This window comes from Nematostella vectensis, chromosome 2, assembly GCF_932526225.1.
Source record: "Nematostella vectensis chromosome 2, jaNemVect1.1, whole genome shotgun sequence".
In the NCBI taxonomy this organism is placed as follows: domain Eukaryota; kingdom Metazoa; phylum Cnidaria; class Anthozoa; order Actiniaria; family Edwardsiidae; genus Nematostella; species Nematostella vectensis.
This window is the reverse complement of record NC_064035.1, coordinates 6,994,528-7,018,143: the sequence shown is the minus strand read 5'-3', so window position 1 is coordinate 7,018,143 and position 23,616 is coordinate 6,994,528. Positions and strand designations below refer to the sequence as shown.

The 23,616-nt window shown below is 39.4% G+C and overlaps 4 protein-coding genes across 5 annotated transcripts; 3 read left to right on the top strand and 1 right to left on the bottom strand.

The window, feature by feature from the left end:
* Nucleotides 1-935: 935 nt before the first annotated feature.
* LOC5517976 (small ubiquitin-related modifier 1) lies at nucleotides 936-3,060 on the bottom strand. Its single transcript, XM_001637850.3, has 5 exons — nucleotides 2,950-3,060; nucleotides 2,806-2,853; nucleotides 2,248-2,325; nucleotides 1,782-1,853; nucleotides 936-1,478 (listed from the first exon to the last, which is right to left on the bottom strand). The coding sequence occupies exons 1-5, from the start codon at nucleotides 3,019-3,021 to the stop codon at nucleotides 1,419-1,421; spliced, it is 330 nt and encodes a 109-aa protein (XP_001637900.2). The 5' UTR covers nucleotides 3,022-3,060; the 3' UTR covers nucleotides 936-1,418.
* Nucleotides 3,061-3,247: 187 nt separating this feature from the next.
* Nucleotides 3,248-7,131, top strand: LOC5517975 (tRNA N(3)-methylcytidine methyltransferase METTL6). Its single transcript, XM_001637915.3, has 5 exons — nucleotides 3,248-3,536; nucleotides 4,351-4,488; nucleotides 4,811-4,981; nucleotides 5,435-5,576; nucleotides 5,908-7,131. Exons 1-5 carry the CDS (start codon nucleotides 3,279-3,281, stop codon nucleotides 6,048-6,050), a joined length of 852 nt encoding a protein of 283 aa, XP_001637965.1. The 5' UTR covers nucleotides 3,248-3,278; the 3' UTR covers nucleotides 6,051-7,131.
* Nucleotides 7,132-7,266: 135 nt separating this feature from the next.
* Nucleotides 7,267-18,625, top strand: LOC116601529. 2 transcript variants are annotated; one of them, XM_032362425.2, is made up of 7 exons: nucleotides 7,267-7,728; nucleotides 13,886-14,074; nucleotides 14,712-15,898; nucleotides 16,239-16,483; nucleotides 16,924-17,595; nucleotides 17,829-17,940; nucleotides 18,071-18,625. In XM_032362425.2, the coding sequence occupies exons 3-7, from the start codon at nucleotides 14,771-14,773 to the stop codon at nucleotides 18,086-18,088; spliced, it is 2,175 nt and encodes a 724-aa protein (XP_032218316.1). In that variant the 5' UTR covers nucleotides 7,267-7,728; nucleotides 13,886-14,074; nucleotides 14,712-14,770; the 3' UTR covers nucleotides 18,089-18,625. The 2 variants fall into 2 exon arrangements, with proteins under 2 accessions (XP_032218316.1, XP_032218315.1); XM_032362424.2 differs by having other exon boundaries at nucleotides 13,587-14,074.
* A 980-nt stretch (nucleotides 18,626-19,605) lies between these two features.
* Nucleotides 19,606-20,478, top strand: LOC125558841 (trans-Golgi network integral membrane protein 2-like). Its single transcript, XM_048720421.1, has one exon. The coding sequence runs from the start codon at nucleotides 19,606-19,608 to the stop codon at nucleotides 20,476-20,478; it is 873 nt and encodes a 290-aa protein (XP_048576378.1).
* Nucleotides 20,479-23,616: the final 3,138 nt, after the last annotated feature.

Genomic DNA, 23,616 nt, shown 5'->3' with positions numbered 1-23,616 from the left:
GAGGGAGAGGTGACTATCCAGAATTTCAACCTTAGGCTTAAGAGCTCTGGAATTAAACGATTAAATGGGGTCTTATCCAAATTGCTACTCTATGTAAGGCACTGTTATCATGCAGTTTTAGAAGATCTATAGCTTGGGTAGCTGCTTAAAGGGGGGTCCCCTTTGGCTGCTTGCTTGCTTTTTCTTCTCATCCCCTCTCCCTTGAGCCCCTACGCAGGCAAGAAGATCGACAGAAGTGTGTACACTGCCTTTCATAGTGGTACAATCATGTCCTACAATTATAGATTCGTCAGCTAGATTTGCGAGATGTAACCAAGTCATCTGAGACGCAAGGGATACAGTCCCCAATGTACAGACACAGGATAGTTTAGTGCTGGTTTATATTGAATAAATAGCTTTATTAAAGTCTCTATAACTTATAGCGCAGCACAAGCTATCGCACTAATCGGGGAGACTGCCTGGTGGTGGCAGTGGCTTTGTCTTGGGTATTACAATCTACACTGACTTTTGATGCCATCTACCTTCCTTTTTATAGCTTGCAAAGTGAATGTTAAAAAGAGTTTGAATTTTTTTTATGCCTTCCTTATTAAATATCCAGGTTAAACCTCAATTACCCCCTCCCCTGGGCCAGTGAATAACAGGTGCCTTAATGAAGAGAGAGGGCCAACAGGCAGCCAGATGTTTGGATGCATATTATCAGGACTACCCCTTAGACTGCCCAAGAACTGTACTGCCATATTATTGGTACTCCTCAAAGTTTGAAAAGGCTGGTTGAGGGGTCAATGGATTTAAATAGTGGTTGTAACCTATTTTCAGAAACCAAAATTTCCCAGTATGCTTCACTGCTTTGGAAGAACAGAATACCATAATACACGAGGTAATGATTCTTCTCACAAGGCATAGTCTGTGCTAACATAACAACACCAATAAGAAACTTGAATAAATCACTTTACTCAATAGTCAAAATGAAAAATATATATACTGACTTAGAGGTAACAATGTTAAGATAAAGAGATACAAGGAGAAATTCTGCAACCAGATTGTTCTTTTGATACGTCCTTTAAAAAGCATTTGGTTTGGATGAAGGGAAATTCAAAGAACATATAATAAATGAAAGAAAAACATGTAGTCTTAATTTATTACAAAATGGATATTCAAACATAAGTGGTGCAGAATTTGCTCCTCATCATAAGATGAGCATACTTCTTATTATTGTCATTTGATAGAACTACAACATCAACATTACAAACATAAAAAAAAAATATGCAGATAAAATGGCAATCCATGGTCCTGCCAGCTAGAAAATGTTCGCCTATATCAACAATCCTGGGAAAGTGCAGATCTTGGCATGGTAGCAATGCTGTTGCAGTATGTTTCTAATGTACAGTTTGTATTGAACTCAGGGAATGCACCTCTCCTCATAATCCACCTGTCTGCTCTTGGTATACTTCAATTACATCATCATCTTCCATTTCAAGCTGAAATAGCACAAAATTGCAAAAAGTACATTAGAATTGTAGAATTTTGGTGACAAATGTTTCTGAGTTCATACATACTGTATGTCTGCAAGTTGATAAGAAATCAAGGTTGATGTTTGTCAACAGTTATTCTAATCGCATATCTTGAAAATGAAAATGAGATCATCTCTCCCTTGGATTGTTGGGGTATATTTTTAGGAGTATGGGGGGTTATAAACTCTGATGAGGATATGTTCTGAATTGACCAATCAGAGCACGGCTATATGATCAATTATGTGTTTTTCCTTCACAAAATAAACTAACCTGTTTAGGAGTTTGATCATCATTTATTCTTTGTCCATCGAAAAGAAATCGTACTGAGTTCATCTGAACACCCTGGAAAAAAATATTAAAAAGGTTAATCCTACAAATCAAATAGAATGTCCAACCCCTGCTGTATTGTTGTGATTATCAAGATTTGACTTTAAAACCCTAATTTAGTGGGGTGAGGTTGAGGTTGTGCATAGGTCTGATGGTATCGTAATAATCAAAGCGAAATGAATTGGCTAGTCAACATCTTCACTAATGATAATTTTTACCAATAATAACTTTAAGAGTTTGTTATTTGAATGTTTCCGGGGTGGGAAGTTATGGACTCTTCTTCTTTTAGAAAAAGATGGGGATATGATAGTCATTTTTGGTGTGATATTAAGTGCCCTTATTTGTGATTAACACTATTTCAGTGTTTTTGAAAACCTGTCATAATGGGATAGATAAGTAAACAACTAACCTGTCTGTCACAATAGGCTGCCTTCAATTTTTTCAACTGTGTGGTCTTCTTTATTTTGAAATGGACCTCGGAGTTATCCTGAAATACAAATTTAAGTTTATAAGCAAGACATTATCAGGGAAACTAAGATCATATTGGAATTTGATGGCAAGACACCACGTGGACAATCTCCCGCCAAATGGTATTAGACCGAATGATTTATTAAACCGCGGTAGAAACGTCAATGTCTCGATCACCAACACAAGAAGACACCGAAATAATCGAAGAGTGCAAATTAAGATGAGCGGAGAGCAAATCTGTGAGGCTTTGGAAGTATTCACATGTTCCGCAAATGTCAAACAATCCATTCGAGCATACAATGTCATGTTTGATAGAACTTGTGATGAATAGAATTTACTGCATGAACTAGCTCAGCAAATGTGTAAATAGAGTACTTTTACAAAGTAAAACCTATTTTAAATCCGAGAAAAGAAAATTGCACACAAGTCTAGTCTTGATTGACTTTGGTTGGGTATATTTTCGAGCAAAATTATCGCGAGTGTCAAGTAAAGATCTTACCGAACCCATGACTTTCAAGTTGATGTGCTCCGACTCTGGCTTTACTTCCTATCGAGAAATCACACAAATAAACAGATTAGAATAACATGAATCGCGTTACATCTATTTGCTGCATCTTATAAAAGCTGAGCAATGTCAAAATACCTTATTTTCTTCACTCATTGTGATGGCTTTTTCTTCAAAGTCCAAACTTCGTTCACGCCGCTTATCGCGCATGCAAAGGCTCACGGGACACTGCCTTCCGATTTTCCTCCAGAAATGCACTCTGGGTATTCTATCATACTCAACTATAATAAGACTTATATAAAAAAATGCTTAAAATGTTTTACCGACTTATTGTTCAAGATACAGTTTTGATTTGATTTTTTCTTCTTCTTGACTTGTTCTTTTTTATATATGTTTTTTTTTAACAACATTGATTTTGGGCTACCTGTGTTAGCAAATAACGGAGCGTAACCGGATCCTAGTTCAAGATGGCGGAAGGAAAAGACATTAGAGACATTCAAAATGAGACGGAGTCTTCTATACAAGGTCTATACCCCAGAGTTTTAACAGACGAAGAGAAACAAAAACTTGAACGAGACACTTCCTGTATTTCAGAATTCAAAAGAAACAAGTTAGAGCAAGATGCTCGTAAAAACTGGGATTTGTTTTACAAGAGAAATTCAACAAACTTTTTCAAGGACAGGCGTTGGACAACAAGAGAATTCACTGAGTTACTCAACGTGGAGGTTAGGTTCAGTTGTTAGTGATTCAGATAAACACGACCATGGATTATGGAAATAGCCATGGAAATATGCTCTCTTATCACCAGACCTCGATCCGACACTAAATGGGATCAGAAAAGGTCACACAAGATCAAAGCTCATGGATTTGCAAAATAACTAATAATTGCAGATTATTACCTCTGTGGAACCTCCCAGACACCTCTTAGAAACTTGGGATCATTCGTCTTTATTTAAATAGGAAGGTGCTGCAAGAATAACCCCAAAAGAAGTTCATAAAGAACAAACAAGAAATTACAATTAATTTTATTATGTTATTTCACTAAGTTAAAAACTCATACAAAAAGCTTATAATGTATAAGAGATATACCAATCCATAAACTTTGGTGACCAGTGGGAGAAACACTGACTATTGAGGATTGGGTTTCGCTTTATATTTTGAGTGAATGTACTGCACTGCCCAGTTAACCGTTGAATGCCAGTAGTTTGTCAATGATTTTTTGCATAAAAACTATAAGTTTGGACGTCACAACAGCATGTTGTCAAGGCGAGCTTTGAATGTTGTTAGGTGAAAGGCAAGTGGAAATTTAGTTGGCTGACGACACGACACGAGAAAAAGCAGTTTAAGCTATTTTGGGATTTAGGGTGAGAACATTCACATGTTCACGTTGCATTACAGGCTACTCACCATATGATTGGTCAAAGTAACAATTAAAATAAAAGTTCTGTGAAATGTCGGAATGTTTTCTGTTTTAGTATCATAGTGAAAATTCCTGTTTTGTAAATGGGTTGTTTCTAATTTTGTTTTGTTATTATTTAGGATGAAAAGTTAAATGAAAAAGTTCTTCTTGAAGCTGGTTGTGGGGTAGGAAACCTCATCAACCCCTTGCTGGAAGAGGGCTATAATTTTTATTTCCATGCTTGTGACTTCTCACCTAGGGCTGTTAATTTTGTTAAGGTAGGTTGTTTATTATCCATTTATGTTGTCCAAGAAATAAAGACATTAACAAGTTTCAGATGTCTTCAATTTACTTGCATGAGGATTGCTTTTAAGTCCACAGCATTAACCTATTTGTAGATTTTTTGACACCTTAATCCATTTGTTTTTGTTTTTAATATCATACAAGATAAAGATCCTACACAAGGCATCGAATAATAATATTTGACCCCCCTTACCCCTTGTGAACCCCCTTACTTCATGGACAACAATGAAATCGATTGTAAGCCAATCCCCTTACATCTCCTAATCTCATAAGCGTTACATTTTTCTCATTTTACAGGAGAGCCCCTTCTATGATGAGGCAAAAGTGAATGCATTTCAATGTGATCTGACTAAAGATGATCTACTTGAAAACATTCCTGCGTGCAGTGTTGATATTGCTACCTTGATATTCGTGTTATCAGCAATTCACCCTGATAAAATGATTACTGCTTTGCTCAATATCTTCAAGGTACAACAATTTTTGTAGTCCTATTCTCTTTTACTGTTCTGATCCTCAATTTTTGCAGCATAATGACCCATATTTTTGTTTATAGCCATTAATTAATGATTTTTGTATAACTTGAACCTTGGTACCATGTACCATGGCTGCCGACATGTGGCAGGATTTACTGAGGGAATGAGGCATATATATCACACCTAAAATTAGGCTATTCTTCAATAGGAAAATAGGAAAAGACAGCTTTTGGGGGGTGGAGGTGGGTGTGGCCCTGCAACTACACCTTGCTATGTGCTTGGCTTGAACAGCTTAGTTAATTACAGTCTTGACAGTGTTTCATAATGGTGCTATAGTAATCAGGGCAGTGTACAGCACTGTTATATGGTCTTTTTCACAATTACTTAAAATACTTGTCAATACTACATATGAACAAAATTGGGTACTACCATATTATCTTTTTTACAGGTTCTCAAGCCTGGGGGCTTACTATTATTGCGTGATTATGGACTTTATGACCATGCCATGTTGAGATTTGCTCCTGGACACAAGCTGTCAGAACAGTTCTATGTTCGTCAAGATGGAACAAGAGCCTTTTATTTTTCTCAAGGTATAGCAAGACATTTGAAGATATCTGAATGATTTAAATGTAGCTATTTTCCATATACACCTATTTTAAAGGTTGTCAGTGTGAAATACCAAATTGAGATTGGCAAATAGCAGTTCTATAACCTAAGAAACCATGGGTAGATAAAAGCATGATGAGGTAGTTAATTTTGTATTGGGACATGAAGTTAAAGGAATATTTGTGGCATCATTGTGAACTTGGTACTAAGGAAGTGTACAAAAATAAGTTATGTGGGGGAGGTTTCGGAGATGAACAAAAACCTAATCAACTTCCTATTTGTGTCCTCATAACTTTTCCTTTACTTTTTTTACAGATGACTTAGAAGTGCTTTTTAAAAAGGCAGGCTTTGTAGTACTAATGAATAAGTATGTTGAAAAAAGAACTGTAAACAAAAAAGAGAATATTGATGTTCCCAGGATATTTGTGCAAGGGAAATTTATGAAACCTGAAAGCTGAAAGAGAATTCATGCAGAAGATTTTATTCTTTGTCATTGTAATAATATATATTATATTCCAGTTGAAATCTTTCACCGGGAGCCAAAATAGTGCTAGACTTGACAGTTGCTGTTATACAATCACTTGAGTACTCAGTGCATTAAAATGCATCAAATGCACTGAGTGTCCAAGTAAATATATATTATACAGCGGAACCTGGATATTACAATTCTGGATTTTATGATAACCTCAATTTTACGATGATGTTCCTTTCTCCCGGCGGAAATACAGTGAATTGTTTGAAAAATAACCTCGATCTAATATATTGGATACAACAATATTCTTGATTTTACTATAAAAATCTGTTTTCCCAAGCGTAATTTTGACCTTGGTACAATGATATTACTAATTCTGTCTATCAAGAAAGAGAGTAAAACTTGATACACCACACATGTACAGTACAGTTAATCGATTTTCTTGACTTGACAGATCTTGTTACATGGAGATTAAAGTCTTACAGAGAGTAACTGTACAGTCTTACCCAGAGTACAGTTACAATAATATTATTTCGTAAAAGTTGATAATTAACTTGACCTCGCTACAATGATATTTTCAAAGGGTTTTCCTTTATATTGTAAAATCGAGGACCTCTTTAACAATACCTCGATTTTACGATATATTTTCTTTCTCCCAAGGCACCTAGTAAAATCCAGGCTCCACTGTATGTAGCTTCTGCTGATTTGGGGGTGGGGGGGTGGCTATTCCTAGGATTTTGGTAAAGTATGCTCATCTACATGATTAAAAGAAACCCAAAGGGTATGACCATTATCCTAACAGTTAAGTCTAGGGAACGCCATCTCTCCTCCACCCCATCCCCAGCTGTAAAGCTTATTTGTTCTTTAGAATTTACAGAATGGAACTTTTTATCCCTTTTTCAAGTAGCGCTGTGTCAATTAAAGGCTAAAAATCAAATGAGAATGTATAACATTTTATTTATACAGTAACTTGCTGTTAGTAGACTATGTTTGTAGAATTTTAAATTTGTAATATAAGCTTTTAACTTTTTCATTCACAAAGCAATAAACTTTAATAGTGAATAATAGTGAGAGGTGGCTTTATGCCTGGGACTGTTCTTGTGTATGTCAATTCAAGGCAGATAAGCCAAATATTTAATTAAGTTATTATTTATAGATTCAACCAATAATTTGCCAAAAAATATTCTTACATAAAATTTTACACCTACAGCCTCTTTTGGTACGATTTTAAAGGTTCCTATAAAAGAAATAAAAAATGTGTGCCCTGCCAAAAAATATCATTGAGACCTGTAAAAACGATTTCAAATTTTCTAAAATATTTAAAACAGATATATTTATAAAGGAACTGGCGAATGATTTTGCTTTAAGTTCTCAAGCAATCAGTCTTAATCATTATTTTGGTATGGGTATTTCATCTGCCTATTATGTCTATCTAGGTTCCAAATCATAGAAATTTAATAACCACCCCTCCCCTCCTAACTTCAGTATATGGTCACGTGGTATCCATTGGCGGGAAATTCCCGCCCCTCAAAAACAACACGACCTTTGTCAAGTAGCGACTTCATTCACGAGTGGCTGGTCGAGTAGAAACAACCCGTAGAAGGCGGAATGCTGTCGTCTGTACCATCGGCTCAATGAACTAAAACGAGACCAGGAAGCAAAAGGTAAATTGTTTTACCGCAACTCAGTGAAAGTTTTAAAACACATTTTGTAGTTTCGCTGCTGCTGAAGTCTACGCGTGTGATAAAGTCTCAATCATTCAGGTTTTACTATTGAATCAACTTTTCACCCCTCGAGTCAAAAAAGCATTAACTTCAAGTGCTCTAAGTTACTTTGAGGTTTCTATTTGTTGCTTTTAAAGCTTTTCGTTTAGGCCTTGTTAACAGTCATTATAGTACTGAGAGTGTTGAAGGGTATCGCTTCGTATCAGGCTCGTGATGATCGATAGTTAGAAGGAAAAAAAAAACTAGAAATATTAAAATAAAAGCTTTCACTTGAAATTTGCGCTATTGCAACCTGAAAAAATTGTACTGACTCGGTGGCTAAATTGAATCGAAACACTTGAATTGATTCTGTAAAACTACTATACTGTAACTTACTAAATGATTCTTGTTGCAAGAAGTAAAAATTGACTTGATGTGGAGTTTGTGTTGCTCCCGAATCAAAGCATACTTAAGAAATATGGCATTTTACTTGGCACATCAAAGCTCAATATTTTATTTTATAAGAATGCTTTTGCCATGTAGCAGTACTGTCCCAGCTTTACTCAGGTCCAGATATTGGCTCATAGCCCAATCCAAATTGGCAAGGTAGAAGCGTGACCAGAGTGAAGTTAGTTCCTTATTCGCAGTTCCTTTTTCGTCTGTTTCCTTATTCGCTCAGTTCCTTATTCAAATCCGGGGGGGTACTTACATGATACCTTTTAATTCGAGTTGAAACAGTATTTAGGCATAACAGTTTATTCAGAACAAGTCCAACAGCATTTTCGTCGGGTAAATTTGGATGCTTTAACGGAGCTGTGAACATGAGACTCTATCTGCTACAAAAGGTCAAATTACGCAATGCGTGCAATCGCTTTCACAAATGAATCTAGCAAAAGAGAGGAAATCTACCTCTCATCTAATAAATGTATTTGTATCTTAGGCTTTCTTTTCAAACGCATTAATATATTTAGAGGAGAAATATTCACGTTTTACTTGACTACGTACGCGTGTAGAAGGAATTTGACCTTGCTAACAAAACCACAATTTGACAGATAGTGCTTGTTGTCAAGTAACACCTTGGCTACTAGATATGGCTCTGACAAAACAAATAGATTAGTGCAGTGACACGAATAGGGAACTGTTCCTTATTCAAGTTAGTTTTCGCGGATAAGGAAATGGAATCTCCCAACGTCCGATTTCGTTTTACGACTTATCCGAATAAGGAATAGACTATGAAGAGGATTGTCAGTGTTTGCTCATCATTTCTCAATAAAGGAAAGGAAATATCATGACGCCCGATTTCGCTTTAACGACTCCTTTCGAAAGAGTTCTCGAAAAAGGAAATGGTATTTCATAACTCCCGATCTCGTTTTAACTACTTATCCGAATAAGGAATAGACTAAAAAGAGGGTTTTTTATATTTTCTAAACATTTCTCGAATAAGTAAATGGAATCTCCCAACGTCCGATTTCGTTTTACGACTTATCCGAATAAGGAATAGAGTAAAGAGAGGGTTCTTTAGTACTTTCTAAACATTTCTCGAATAAGGAAATGGTATTTCATAACTCCCGATCTCGTTTTAACTACTTATCCGAATAAGGAATAGACTAAAAAGAGGGTCGTTTATGTTTTCTAAACATTTTTCGAATAAGGAAATGGTATTTCATAACGCCTGATTTCGTTTTACCTACTTATCCGAATAAGGAACAGACTAAAAAGAGGGTTCTTTAGTACTTTCTAAACATTTCTCGAATAAGGAAATGGTATTTCATAACTCCCGATCTCGTTTTAACTACTTATCCGAATAAGGAATAGACTAAAAAGAGGGTCGTTTATGTTTTCTAAACATTTTTCGAATAAGGAAATGGTATTTCATAACGCCTGATTTCGTTTTACCTACTTATCCGAATAAGGAACAGACTAAAAAGAGGGTTCTTTAGTACTTTCTAAACATTTCTCGAATAAGGAAATGGTATTTCATAACTCCCGATCTCGTTTTAACTACTTATCCGAATAAGGAATAGACTAAAAAGAGGGTCGTTTATGTTTTCTAAACATTTTTCGAATAAGGAAATGGTATTTCATAACGCCTGATTTCGTTTTACCTACTTATCCGAATAAGGAACAGACTAAAAAGAGGGTCGTTTGTGTTTTCTAAACATTTCTCGAATAAGGAAATGGTATTTCACAAAACACACAAACACTGACAATATTCTTCATAGTTTATTCCTTATTCGGATAAGTAGTTAAAACGAAATCAGGCGTTATGAAATACCATTTCCTTATTCGAGAAATGTTTAGAAAATACTAAAGAACCCTCTCTTTCTCTATTCCTTATTCGGATAAGTCGTAAAACGATATCGGGCGTTATAAAATTCCATTTCTTTATTCGAGAAATGTTTAGAAAACACAAACGACCCTCTTTTTAGTCTATTCCTTATTTGGATAAGTAGTTAAAACGAAATCAGGCGTTATGAAATACCATTTCCTTATTCGAGAAATGTTAAGAAAATACTAAAGAACCCTCTCTTTAGTCTATTCCTTATTCGGATAAGTCGTAAAACGAGATCGGGCGTTATGAAATTCCATTTTCTTATTCGAGAAATGTTTAGAAAACATAAACGACCCTCTTTTTAGTCTATTCCTTATTCTGATAAGTAGTTAAAGCGAAATTGGGAGTTATGAAATTTCATTTCCTTTATTGAGAAATGATGAGCAAACACTGACAATCCTCCTCATAGTCTATTCCTTATTCGGATAAGTCGTAAAACGAGATCGGGAGTTATGAAATACCATTTCCTTTTTCGAGAACTCTTTTGAAAGGAGTCGTTAAAGCGAAATCGGGCATTATGATATTTCCTTTCCTTTATTGAGAAATGATGAGCAAACACTGACAATCCTCTTCATAGTCTATTCCTTATTCGGATAAGTCGTAAAACGAAATCGGACGTTGGGAGATTCCATTTCCTTATTCGCGAAAACTAACTTGAATAAGGAACAGTTCCCTATTCGTGTCACTGCACTAATCTATTTGTTTTGTCAGAGCCATATCTAGTAGCCAAGGTGTTAATTGACAACAAGTACTATCTATCAAATTGTGGTTTTGTTAGTAAGGTCAAATTCACATGACATACGTACGTAGTCAAGTAAAGCGCGAATATACTCCTCTAAACAAATTGTGAGAAAATACTAACAATCCTCTTTAAAGTAGATTCCTTATTCGAAAAATTATTTAAAAAGAAATCAGGCGTTATAAAATACCATTTCCTTATTAAAGAAATGTTTAGAAAATACTAAAGAACCCTCTCTTTAGTCTATTCCTTATTCGGATAAGTAGGTAAAACGAAATCAGGCGTTATGAAATACCATTTCCTTATTCGAGAAATGTTTAGAAAACATTAACGACCCTCTTTTTAGTCTATTCCTTATTCGGATAAGTAGTTAAAACGAGATCGGGAGTTATGAAATACCATTTCCTTTTTCGAGAACTCTTTCGAAAGGAGTCGTTAAAGCGAAATCGGGCGTTATGATATTTCCTTTCCTTTATTGAGAAATGATGAGCAAACACTGACAATCCTCTTCATAGTCTATTCCTTATTCGGATAAGTCGTAAAACGAAATCGGACGTTGGGAGATTCCATTTCCTTATTCGCGAAAACTAACTTGAATAAGGAACAGTTCCCTATTCGTGTCACTGCACTAATCTATTTGTTTTGTCAGAGCCATATCTAGTAGCCAAGGTGTTAATTGACAACAAGTACTATCTATCAAATGGTGGTTTTGTTAGCAAGGTCAAATTCACGCGACATACGTACGTAGTCAAGTAAAGCGCGAATATACTCCTCTAAACAAATTGTGAGAAAATACTAACAATCCTCTTTAAAGTAGATTCCTTATTGGAATAAATATTTAAGAAGAAATCAGGCGTTATGAAATACCATTTCCTTTCTCGAGAATTGTTTAGAAAACACTAACGACCCTCTTTTTAGTCTATTCCTTATTCGGATAAGTAGTTAAAACGAGATCGGGCGTTATGAAATTCCATTTCCTTATTCGAGAAATTCGAGAAATGTTTAGAAAATATAGAAAAACCCTCTTTATAGTCTATTCCTTATTCGGATAAGTAGTTAAAACGAGATCGGGAGTTATGAATTACCATTTCCTTATTCGAGAAATGTTTAGAAAACACAAACGACCCTCTCTTTAGTCTATTCCTAAGTAGGTAAAACGAAATCAGGCGTTATGAAATACCATTTCCTTATTCGAAAAATGTTTAGAAAACATAAACGACCCTCTTTTTAGTCTATTCCTTATTCGGATAAGTAGTTAAAACGAGATCGGGAGTTATGAAATACCATTTCCTTTTTCGAGAACTCTTTCGAAAGGAGTCGTTAAAGCGAAATCGGGCGTTATGATATTTCCTTTCCTTTATTAAGAAATGATGAGCAAACACTGACAATCCTCTTCATAGTCTATTCCTTATTCGGATAAGTCGTAAAACGAAATCGGACGTTGGGAGATTCCATTTCCTTATTCGCGAAAACTAACTTGAATAAGGAACAGTTCCCTATTCGTGTCACTGCACTAATCTATTTGTTTTGTCAGAGCCATATCTAGTAGCCAAGGTGTTAATTGACAACAAGCACTATCTGTCAAATTGTGGTTTTGTTAGCAAGGTCAAATTCCTTCTACACGCGTACGTAGTCAAGTAAAGCGTGAATATTTCTCCACTAAATATATTAATGCGTTTGGAAAGAAAGCCCAAGATACAAATATATTTATTAGATGAGAGGTAGATTTCCTCTCTTTTGCTAGATTCATTTGTGAAAGCGATTGCACGCATTGCGTAATTTGACCTTTTGTAGCAGATAGAGTCTCATGTTCACAGCTCCGCTTAGCAGCGAGCACGTTAAAGCATCCAAATTTACCCGACGAAAATGCTGTTGGACTTGTTCTGAATAAACTGTTATGCCTAAATACTGTTTCAACTCGAATTAAAAGGTATCATGTAAGTACCCCCCCCCCCCCCCCGGATTTGAATAAGGAACTGAACGAATAAGGAAACAGACGAAAAAGGAACTGCGAATAAGGAACCAACTTCACTCTGGTAGAAGCGTGATATGTGATAGGGCATTAGACCTTTGCTTTATGATATACACATATTTCAAATAAGGTTGCACTCGAGAATCCATGTTCTGTAACCTGCAGTGGTTCATGGGTAGCAAAAAACAAAAAACAAAAACGGCTGAATCCTTGTTTCTGAAAGCCTTGTCAATGTTCATAAGAACATGAACAAGAATTCTACAGCTTTTGAAACCTGGATTTGTATTTTATTTACGCTTATTTGCTTATTTACTTTATACCCATGAATCACTGTGGGATACGATACACACATTCTCTAAGTGCAACCTTATTTGAAATAGGTGTAAACATATGCCTGTACATCACCCCAGGGGGGGGGAATTGGAGATTTTTGAGGTTCTTTTAACTTTATTGTATATTGTTAAACGTATTTCATAATATTCTCCATGCAAACACAATACAGGGATACCACAATACAATACAGGGATACCCATGAAAAGGGGATGGTACTTGGGTGAAGTTTGCCCCCTATGGGATAGGACAAGCATATATGACTACTTTTGTGATTTATGGGGAGTCCCCCCTCGAAAATTCTGGCGATGTTCCTGACAAGAGAGTAGGGAAGCAGAGAAAAAAGAACAAAGCAGCTCCAATTTTCTTTCCTCTCTATCTCTGTTAACCGCACTCCAAGTGTGGGGTTTTCACACATCCTTATTTTTATCCTTTCATGCCAACAGAATGGACCCAAATTGCCATTCTTACCAGCCTTTAAGGGAAATGCAGATCTCTCTGACATACATACCAACAACATCCTCTGGTGCTTTACCCTTGTGGCATCCACCCAATGTGACAAACTCCTGTCTTGTTAAGCCAGAACTGCAGTTTTCAACAGCTAATGATTTCCATCAGTCACAAGCAGAATATACTATGGCTGAAAACAGCAGCAGTTATGAACCGCCAGTACCAATTATCAAGTTGATGAAAGGGCTAACAGCAGTAAATTATGTTTCCTGCAATACATCAAATTTTGTTCCAGTTCAAGTGGCAAGTTCTGATTTGAAGCTTGGATATCAGAACATCGCTCAGTGTGAGTACTATGGTGATGGAGATGTCTACCAGTCTCATGTAAAAAAAAGGCCAATTAGCGGAGGGAAATCCAAGGATGAGTTCTTTAAACTTCTTGCCCAGAAGAATGGAATAAAAGTGGAACCAGCCCCAAAACAAGGTTTGTACTTTGGTTACATTTCATAATCTCAAAGCCACCAAAGTTCTGATAAGATGAATTTGATTTATATAAATTCAGTTCCTGAAACAGAACTCTGTGATAAGATCCACAAATAAAATCAGTGTTATTTGGATCCTATAGGGCAATACTATAGCTACTGTTATGTAAACCAAAGAAGCGAACAAGTTGTTGCTCCCATTATCTGAGAAAGATGAAGACAGGAAGGGGGGGGGGGGGGGGGGGGTTGTGGGGATTTTCGAAGAGGAGGTGGGTGCTTTTGTTTGACATAATACAAGTAAAAATGCTACATACAAGCAGTTAAAGAATGCCACCGATTTTTTTAAATGTTTTTCATTGAAAATACAGCATTTTGCAAGGAAACTTCAAAATAATAATCTACTAATGAAGTCCAATATGTTATGGACAATATTTGATTGAAAGTATATTGGTTACATGCTTGAATTAGCTGATGGAAATGGATGTTATGCATCATTTTGGGTGAGCATTAAATGGTGCCTTGATTGGCCTTCCTTAAAAAATGAATATTATTGTCTTATTATTGTCAAGCAATCCATTTATACATGTAACACTATTTAGATACATGTAAAATCTAATAATAATAATGTCTGTTTTTCAGCCAAATCCAAAGCTTCTGTTGGAAGTAAGATCAAAGATTCACCTTCCCCTCACCGCCCAATGTCAGAATCATCCCATGGATTGTATGGTAATGAGGGGGGAAACAGTTATGAACATTGTGTTGATTTAATTGCTGATGAAATTGTGGATAACCTCCTAAAGAAGCTTGTGAAGGAGGAGTACGAATATACTAATAAAATTGTGACACTGGGAACTAATATCTGTGATTTTAATAACACATCTAATCTGAAGAAACATGAATTGGATTACTCTGAAAACAGGAGCACATGGCCCAAGTCCAGCAAAGATATTATTTCTGTAGCTGATAACTGTGAGTTTGTTTCTGAGGGAAGCAATGTCTCAAACCATTGGTTTCAGTCCTACTCTGCGGATTCACCCAAGGCATGTAAACAGCAATGTTTCACTAAGGATCAGGCTATTCAAACTGTCTCCAATGACGATATTGACTTGACTTTTACTGAAGACAAATTTCTATTGTTTGCAAGGAAATGTGGAATCAAGATAGGAAGTTCTGGAGATTATAAGGTGGAGGAACCCAAACATGCTGGTTCTATGAGCTCAAACTTAGAGTCTCCCAAATATGAGTGCAAGCCAGGCTTACCCTCAAAACAATTAAGAAGTAATATTTTTGAGGAGTTGGCACACAGGAGCGGAATTAAAGTTAGTTCTGGATCAAAAAGCTCTACAAACAAAAAGTCTTGTGGACAAACTAGTGAGCAAAGTAATGTTGGAAAATCACCAAAAGTGGCTCAGTCACATAGAATGAACTGCAGAGAACAGATAGCATTTAGTTTTGAAGAGCTGGCTCGGCGGCATGGCATTAAGATAAGTACCAAGAGGCGTGAACATGTTGCCACTCAAACCCGCCAAAAGGTTACCAATACTAAGAGTTCACAAACAAGTAAACCTGAAATGGTAAACGTAGATGTACAGGTGACTGCAAGAAAGGAAGCATTCCAAAAGGAGTTTGACGTTTGGATGGGAGAGGAATTGTCTGCCCCCGAGTTGACTCACAGGCAGATGTATCTCAGTGAGGTGGCCGCTCGAAAAGATGCAGAGGAGAAGTTAGTGAGCAGCCTTGATGCTAATGTGCGTGAACACAGGGATCACAGGCAAGCTTGTGATGAGATGAAGGAAGTTATAAGGAACCAGGAGATAGAAATTGAGGCAAGTGAACACATAGATGAAAGGGGACTTTTAACATGTTTCTGAACGATAGACGGCAACCCTATTTCTTGCCTAAACCAATGAGTTGACGTATCTGCCCCATCACACGGGCTTAGTACATTCGGAAATTCGGACTGTCGGTCGTCGTCTTAAAACCTTGTTTGCTTATTCTGTTAATCTTTTCAATTTCTCTTTCAAGCCTACAGTATGCCCGGCTGCAAATGTTTTTGTATCCTACCTTGTGCCCCTATTGATAACAAATTATTTCCTAATGTATTTGTATGTAAGATGAATAACAAGTCGAAGCCATATGTGTAATTTTGTACTTTTTGTTCTGCAGAAACTTTCTAAGGAGCTGAAAACGCTGAGGAAACACAAGGACAACGAAATCAAGCAATTGAGCAAAGACCTGAAGCAGAGAGAGGAAGAGCTCTTTGCGTCGAACGAGAAGAACAACGTGAAAGATGTGACTATCTTTAATATGCGTCAGATGGCTGCGGAGAGGAGTGGTGACATTGATCATCTCAAGAAGAGCTTGCAGGATCTGCAGGCTAAGTTGGAAACCCTTGATAAGCAAAACAACAGGTATGCAAAGCCTTATCACACCCTATTTTGCCATTCTATCTTTGGAAAGTAAAACCTGTTCATGACCAAGAAATACAAACATTACTGTACGCGGAATGCCATACACACCATGCTTTTATTGATTGGTAAAACCTTCCTGTTCATAATTACTGTTCATAATTTCCGTATAAAACTGTTTGCAAGAAAAATGTTGCCGAGCTGCGGTCTCCCTTGAGAGGGTCATCTAACATGTGAGATCGTTTATGCCGTGGGCCTCCATAAATAACAAAAAGTTGCAAACTTTGAACAAATTTTCCTAGTGGTCCAAAAAAGCTTGCGTAAAGCCGACAAAACTGCGAAAATTACTGCGAGCAAAAATATAAGTTTGTAGTACTTGTTGATCAATTATCGATCAAGTCTCTGTGCCATTAAATCTTTCAGTTTTTGCTGTTCTTTTTCAGCGTATTCTTAAAAGCACAAAAGGAGCAAAAACATATGAGTATGGAGTCAGAGTGGCAAACAGTCAATGGAAGCAACAAGTCCAAAACGAAAAAAGATACTATCTTTAAGTGTAAACCACATGCTGCAAGTCACCTTTCCTTGTTTGACTCAGAAGCAGAACTTGCCTATTCTGGAGGGGGTTGTGAGCAACCTTCTGCGGATGCTGCAGGACTTACAACAGCCAAGGAAAACCCTCTCATGAAACCCCAAGCACCACTACTCGGAAGTGATAACACACTTGGAAATTCTATCGTGCATATTGCCAACATAAGCCCCAAAAAAGGTGAAGTACCCAGTGATTTTGATGGTTTTAAGGCAACGGACCACACGCAGCAATCTATGAGTGTAATACCGGCTCATTCCGATCCTGCGCAACAAGGAGTGGTATACCCTCTGTTCCCACCTGAGCTACTGGCACTACAGTACTCTTCCGTGCCCATGTTCCCGGGTATTGGAGGTTACATTGGCCAAGTAACACCCAGCTACCCTGTCCCACCTCCTGGGATTACCACGGAACCTGTTCCACTGGGAGATGAGACTGCTAGTCAGCCACAAAAACCTCGCAATGACAAGCACTCGTCGTTTGACAAGCTAATGGTGGCTCTGAAGGAATCATTTCCAGCCTATTCACGGTAAAGCTCTCATTTCCATAACCGCACCACTTTGACATTACAAGTAGTATGATTTGGTGAAATACATATTCAGATTCCATGACTCGAGAACAAAAACTCAAAGAGCTCTGTTACTTGTTTGAAGTGGCCTGTCAAACCAAACCAAACCAATGCAGTTTTTGTTTTAAATATACTGTATTGACACTCTCAATGTTTAAGGATTCTCTAAAAAAATATTTGTTATCTGTTTTCAGGCCTGAGTTGATGATATACCTTAAGCAAGCAAAGGCATCATGCGGCTCCACTGGCTTTCGAGGGAAGCAGATAAGTGAAGTTGTGGCGAAGGTTGCCGAGATTATAAATCAGGTGAGATGCGTGAACATTCAAGGGAAAAGCGTGTTTCAGAAGGCTGAAAAATTGCAAAACTTATTTCCATACCGTGTGCTGACAAATTCCGCTTGTCATTTTTTTGTTAATATTTCATGTTTTGTTATAGGATTCAAGGCAATGTTAAAAGCACGTGGGCTTTAAAGACAAGCAACACCAGTTAAACTCTGTAGAGAGCTCAGCAACTTGTAGCTGTTTTATTATATTTACTGCAATACGTTAAGAACTACCAGAGCATTTGGAGTAGATTCCCAGGACTTACGAACTACAAGAATGATTTGAATTGCCGTCGGTGGCCCGCCTAGGGCAAAGTTCTGCTCAAAATACTGTAGTCTAAGCACATCATTTGGAGGGGACTTGTAAGCTGAGGGACAGACTGTAAGATACTTTGGGGAGAGGGGAGGGGGAAGAAGGGCACGCATCCCCCCAAAATAATTCTCCAAAAGCGAGAAAAATCCCTGAGCAACCTGAGAAACCCAAGAAGCCAATGGATCAGCGAAAGAACACAGGTGCTCCGCGTGCATTCAAGAAAATGTGCACCCCCTAAAATATCTAATGATCCGACCCATTTACGTTACAGTTTTTTTATGCAGTAATTCTCAATTTAGTTGACATTGCATTAAGGTAATTTCCTTGAAATATTTCTACAAACCAGAATTTTTTTAAACTTGGCATAAACAATATTGAAGTTAAGGGCTTTCAAAAAATGTAATAAAAAATGGGGGTACCGACCTCGTTTTCACGACAGAGGGGCGTAGAGTTGACGCGTTTTTACCGATCGCGCAAGAAAAAATCCCAACTCTTAGTTTTCAAAAAGAGTGCCTATAGTCTTTAGAAAATTAAGTTCTGTTTGTCGAGCTGCCAAAATCCGATCTCCTAAACAATAACCCGTAGTAGCTAATGTTCAAAACAAATCACATTTTGAGAGATCGCACTGAAAAACATTGTTTTCGCCACTATTCATACGGTAAAAAGTGCCATTTTGAAGTGATTTTACAGCTTTTCAGAGAAATAACAAAACTTCTACAACTCAACTTTTTTTCTTCTATATCATTTTTTTTCTTCTATATCATTATATCATTTTTCCGTATATTTTTAACTATTTGAGCAAATAAAAAAAATGGGGGTAACCGACATTGTTTTTCTGTCAAAGCAATTTTAAGTAAAAAACGCGCGACTTTTGCTGTGTTTTCTTGTAAAACTGGCGCGCGCGCGCACTTGATACCGGAAAATTCGAACAAACAGCGCGCGCCACTATGCGCAGAAGGGGTGCGCAGTGCAATTCAAGGGAATTACCTTAAGTTGAAATTGTGTAGTTGACACTATTGCATAAGGGCGAAACGAACCAGCATCGATGATTTAAATTTTATCACGTATGCGGTGTTTGTTCAAGTACCTGTAAGACAGACTTAAATGGCCAGAGAGCTGAGCCCGAGTTAAGTTAGGAGATGTGTATGACCTTTTAGCAAAGCCTGGATGAGCTGGGGAGAAGTGCGCATTATCACCTTGCTGAGCCTGAAGGGGTGGGAAGGCCCGCGAGCTGAGCCCAAATGAGCTGGGGAGGGACGCGATGACCAGCGAGATGATCCCGAATGACCTGGGGAGGGATGCGATGACCAGCGAGCTGAGCTGGGGAGGGATGCGATGACCAGCGAGCTGAGCCCGAATGAGCTGGGGAGGGATGCGATGACCAGCGAGATGATCCCGAATGAGCTGGGGAGGGATGCGATGACCAGCGAGCTGAGCCCGAATGAGCTGGGGAGGGATGCGATGACCAGCGAGCTGAGCCCGAATGAGCTGGGGAGGGATACTATGACCAGCGAGATGATCCCGAATGAGCTGGGGAGGGATGCGATGACCAGCGAGCTGAGCCCGAATGAGCTGAGGAGGGATGCGATGACCAGCGAGCTGAGCCCGAATGAGCTGGGGAGGGGTGCGATGACCAGCGAGCTGAGCCCGAATGTGCTGGGGAGGGATGCGATGACCAGCGAGATGATCCCGAATGAGCTGGGGAGGGATGCGATGACCAGCGAGCTGAGCCCGAATGAGCTGGGGAGGGACGCGATGACCAGCGAGCTGAGCCCGAATGAGCTGGGGAGGGATGCGATGACCAGCGAGATGATCCCGAATGACCTGGAGAGGGGCGCGATGACCAGCGAGATGATCCCGAATGACCTGGGGAGGGATGCGATGACCAGCGAGCTGAGCCCGAATGAGCTGGGGAGGGATGCGATGACCAGCGAGATGATCCCGAATGACCTGGGGAGGGACGCGATGACCAGCGAGATGATCCCGAATGACCTGGGGAGGGACGCGATGACCAGCGAGCTGAGCCCGAATGAGCTGGGGAGGAATGCGATGACCAGCGAGATGATCCCGAATGAGCTGGGGAGGGATGCGATGACCAGCGAGATGATCCCGAATGACCTGGGGAGGGACGCGATGACCAGCGAGATGATCCCGAATGACCTGGGGAGGGATGCGATGACCAGCGAGCTGAGCTGGGGAGGGATGTGATGACCAGCGAGCTGAGCCCGAATGAGCTGGGGAGGGATGCGATGACCAGCGAGATGATCCCGAATGAGCTGGGGAGGGATGCGATGACCAGCGAGCTGAGCCCGAATGAGCTGGGGAGGGATGCGATGACCAGCGAGCTGAGCCCGAATGAGCTGGGGAGGGATACTATGACCAGCGAGATGATCCCGAATGAGCTGGGGAGGGATGCGATGACCAGCGAGCTGAGCCCGAATGAGCTGGGGAGGGACGCGATGACCAGCGAGCTGAGCCCGAATGAGCTGGGGAGGAATGCGATGACCAGCGAGATGATCCCGAATGAGCTGGGGAGGGACGCTTATAACCAGAGAGCTGAGCCCAAATGAGCTGGGGAGGGATGCGATGACCAGCGAGCGAAGTCCAAATGAGCTGGGGAGGGATGCGATGACCAGCGAGCTGAGCCCGAATGAGCTGGGGAGGGGTGCGTATGACCAGCGAGATGATCCCAAATGAGCTGGGGAGGGATGCGATGACCAGCGAGCTGAGCCCGAATGACCTGGGGATTGATGCTTATGACCAGAGAGCTAGCCCAAATGAGCTGGAGAGGGGAGCGTATGACCAGCGAGATGATCCCAAATGAGCTGGGGAGGAATGCGATGACCAGCGAGCTGAGCCCGAATGACCTGGGGAGTGACGCTTATAACCAGAGAGATGATCCCAAATGAGCTGGGGAGGGATGCGATGACCAGCGAGCTAAGTCCAAATGAGCTGGGGAAGGATGCGATGACCAGCGAGCTGAGCCCGAATGAGCTGGGGAGGGATGCGATGACCAGCGAGCTGAGCCTTAATGAGCTGGGGAGGGATGCGATGACCAGCGAGCTGAGCCCGAATGACCTGGGGAGTGACGCTTATTACCAGAGCTGAGCCCGAATGAGCTGGGGAGGGGAACGTATGACCAGCGAGATGAGCCCTAATGACCTGAGGAGGGATGCGTATGCCGAATGAGCAGGGGAGGGGAGCGTATGACTGGCGAGCTTAGTCCGAATAAATTTGGTGAATGTGAATTAAGAGAAGAGTACATGACGCTTATTCCGAATAAAGTCAAAAGAGAGTTCGCATAACCCGGGAACCAAACCCGAATAAAAAAGTGCATATAAATCCATATTCGTAATAAGGAACAGGCATGTGATGCCCTTGAATATATATTATCGTAAAGGCATGATAGGAAATTTGATTTGTCTCAAGATAAAAGGCCATTTCACATCTGATTATCCAATAAACAAACCGCTCGTTATGATGTCTTGTCTAAATTCACCGCTCTCGGCAATATGTTCCACTTCAGTGATCGGTTTGTGATGGGACGTGAAATCTGTATGCAAAATTACCACTTCTTATCACTGGGCATGAGACTTACAAATTACGATTTCTGCACTCAGTATTAAGAAAAATCAATATCGGTTGGGCAATGTTATCTGCGAGATTCATCTTCAAATGGCTTTTTTGATACACCCAAGTCGAGTGGGGTCTTGCCGAAAGTGTGACTGACAGTCTAATGGTATAAGAAATATCTCAGATATCAGAAAAAGCACTGGAATTCAGCTCTAGATAAGCCGGATCACAGGGTTGTTTGGAATCTAAATGGGGTCACTGTGCTTGTGTATACGGATTGATTCAACTGGTCGCCTTCATTCAACAGAAATTCGAGATCTTCACTTTGCGGTAATGATTCGGTTATGATGCTTTGGCTTTCAACCGCCGCTTTAAACGATGATCTTGAGACTATATGGTATGACAGGCAGGAGATTCTTCTTGAAATGTTGGATCGTTTTCCTCGCTTACATTAAATTGACGTGACTTCAAGGATAAGTCATCACTGGTCATCTCCATGGACGACGGAAGCAAATACGAGCAAGAGATGGCAAAAGCGTTGGACAAGATCGTTAATAATTTGCAGCGATTAGAAGAAAATAGGCACCGTCCTATATCTGAACGCAAAGAGACAAAACAACACAAAGCGAATACGGAATTTGTTCAAGAAAAATGCGAAGTAGTGGGAGACAAGGATGAGACTCGTTTTAATGAAAAAAGTGGCAAGAATATTAAGAGGAGAAAGCTTCCATCTGTTCCCTCGTCTGTGCGCTCATAAAAAGTCATATAAAAATCAATTTTAACGGATGTTTTTTGCCGTGCAGGCGATCCTGTTATTGAATTACCTGCACTAATGGCTCAAACTCTTGGTAGGAAATCATTTGTGGCCACATTCATCCTCTGGGCGAAGGGTAAATTGGCTGCGGAGCATTCCGAAAAGTTGACGGCACTTCTTTCTCTATAAAACGACTAAGACGTCTGAATGACCTTAACGCAGAATAGCAAGGACGTGTAATAGAACAGAAAGACGGCCATAAGACGGACTTTGGTTGACGATACGAGTGGGACCTGGTCTACCCCGTTTACATTCGTCTTTACCTCGGTTTCATGTTAGCTAGGCCGTCTATGTTAGGCCGTCCCTTCTTTATATTTGAAGACAATAAGTCGTCTCGCAAAGTAAGGTCGACGATAAGGGTATCGCTTTTAAGCCCTTAATTTCTAGACGAAAAAATTGTCTGCATTTAATCTCTACTGTATGCCATATTAAGGACGTCCTAAACCAATCTAGACTTCTTATGCTTGGTGTACACTAGTGACATAACGACATAGGCGCTCGAACTCCTATGTTCGTATGTAAGGCCGACATAACGACATGGACATAATGACATAAAAGAAAAAAAAATGTGTTTTTTTCTCATATGTCGTTATGTCCATGTCGTTATGTCGGGCATATGTCTTTATTTCGAAACATTTACACTTGTACCAGTTATTAGCCGTCTCTAGTAGAAAAACGTCCAATGATTAAAACGGGGAGACTTCAGCTCCCCCTAACCACACCCTCTCTTTTCACAGCTCCTGAGGTATTGTCAGTTGGCGGAGGCAAGGGTGTCCCTATATCCTCCTCCCCCTCCCCTCGAGAAACTGCTAATGCTGATTGTAGAACAAAATAGATTGTAAGAACGAAATGCATGTTTTATATTTTTCTTGACAAACAATTTCAAATTAATGAACATTATTGAATTAATTGATTAATCGTTGTTTTATGTATACTACTGCCTTATTTTACATTTCCGT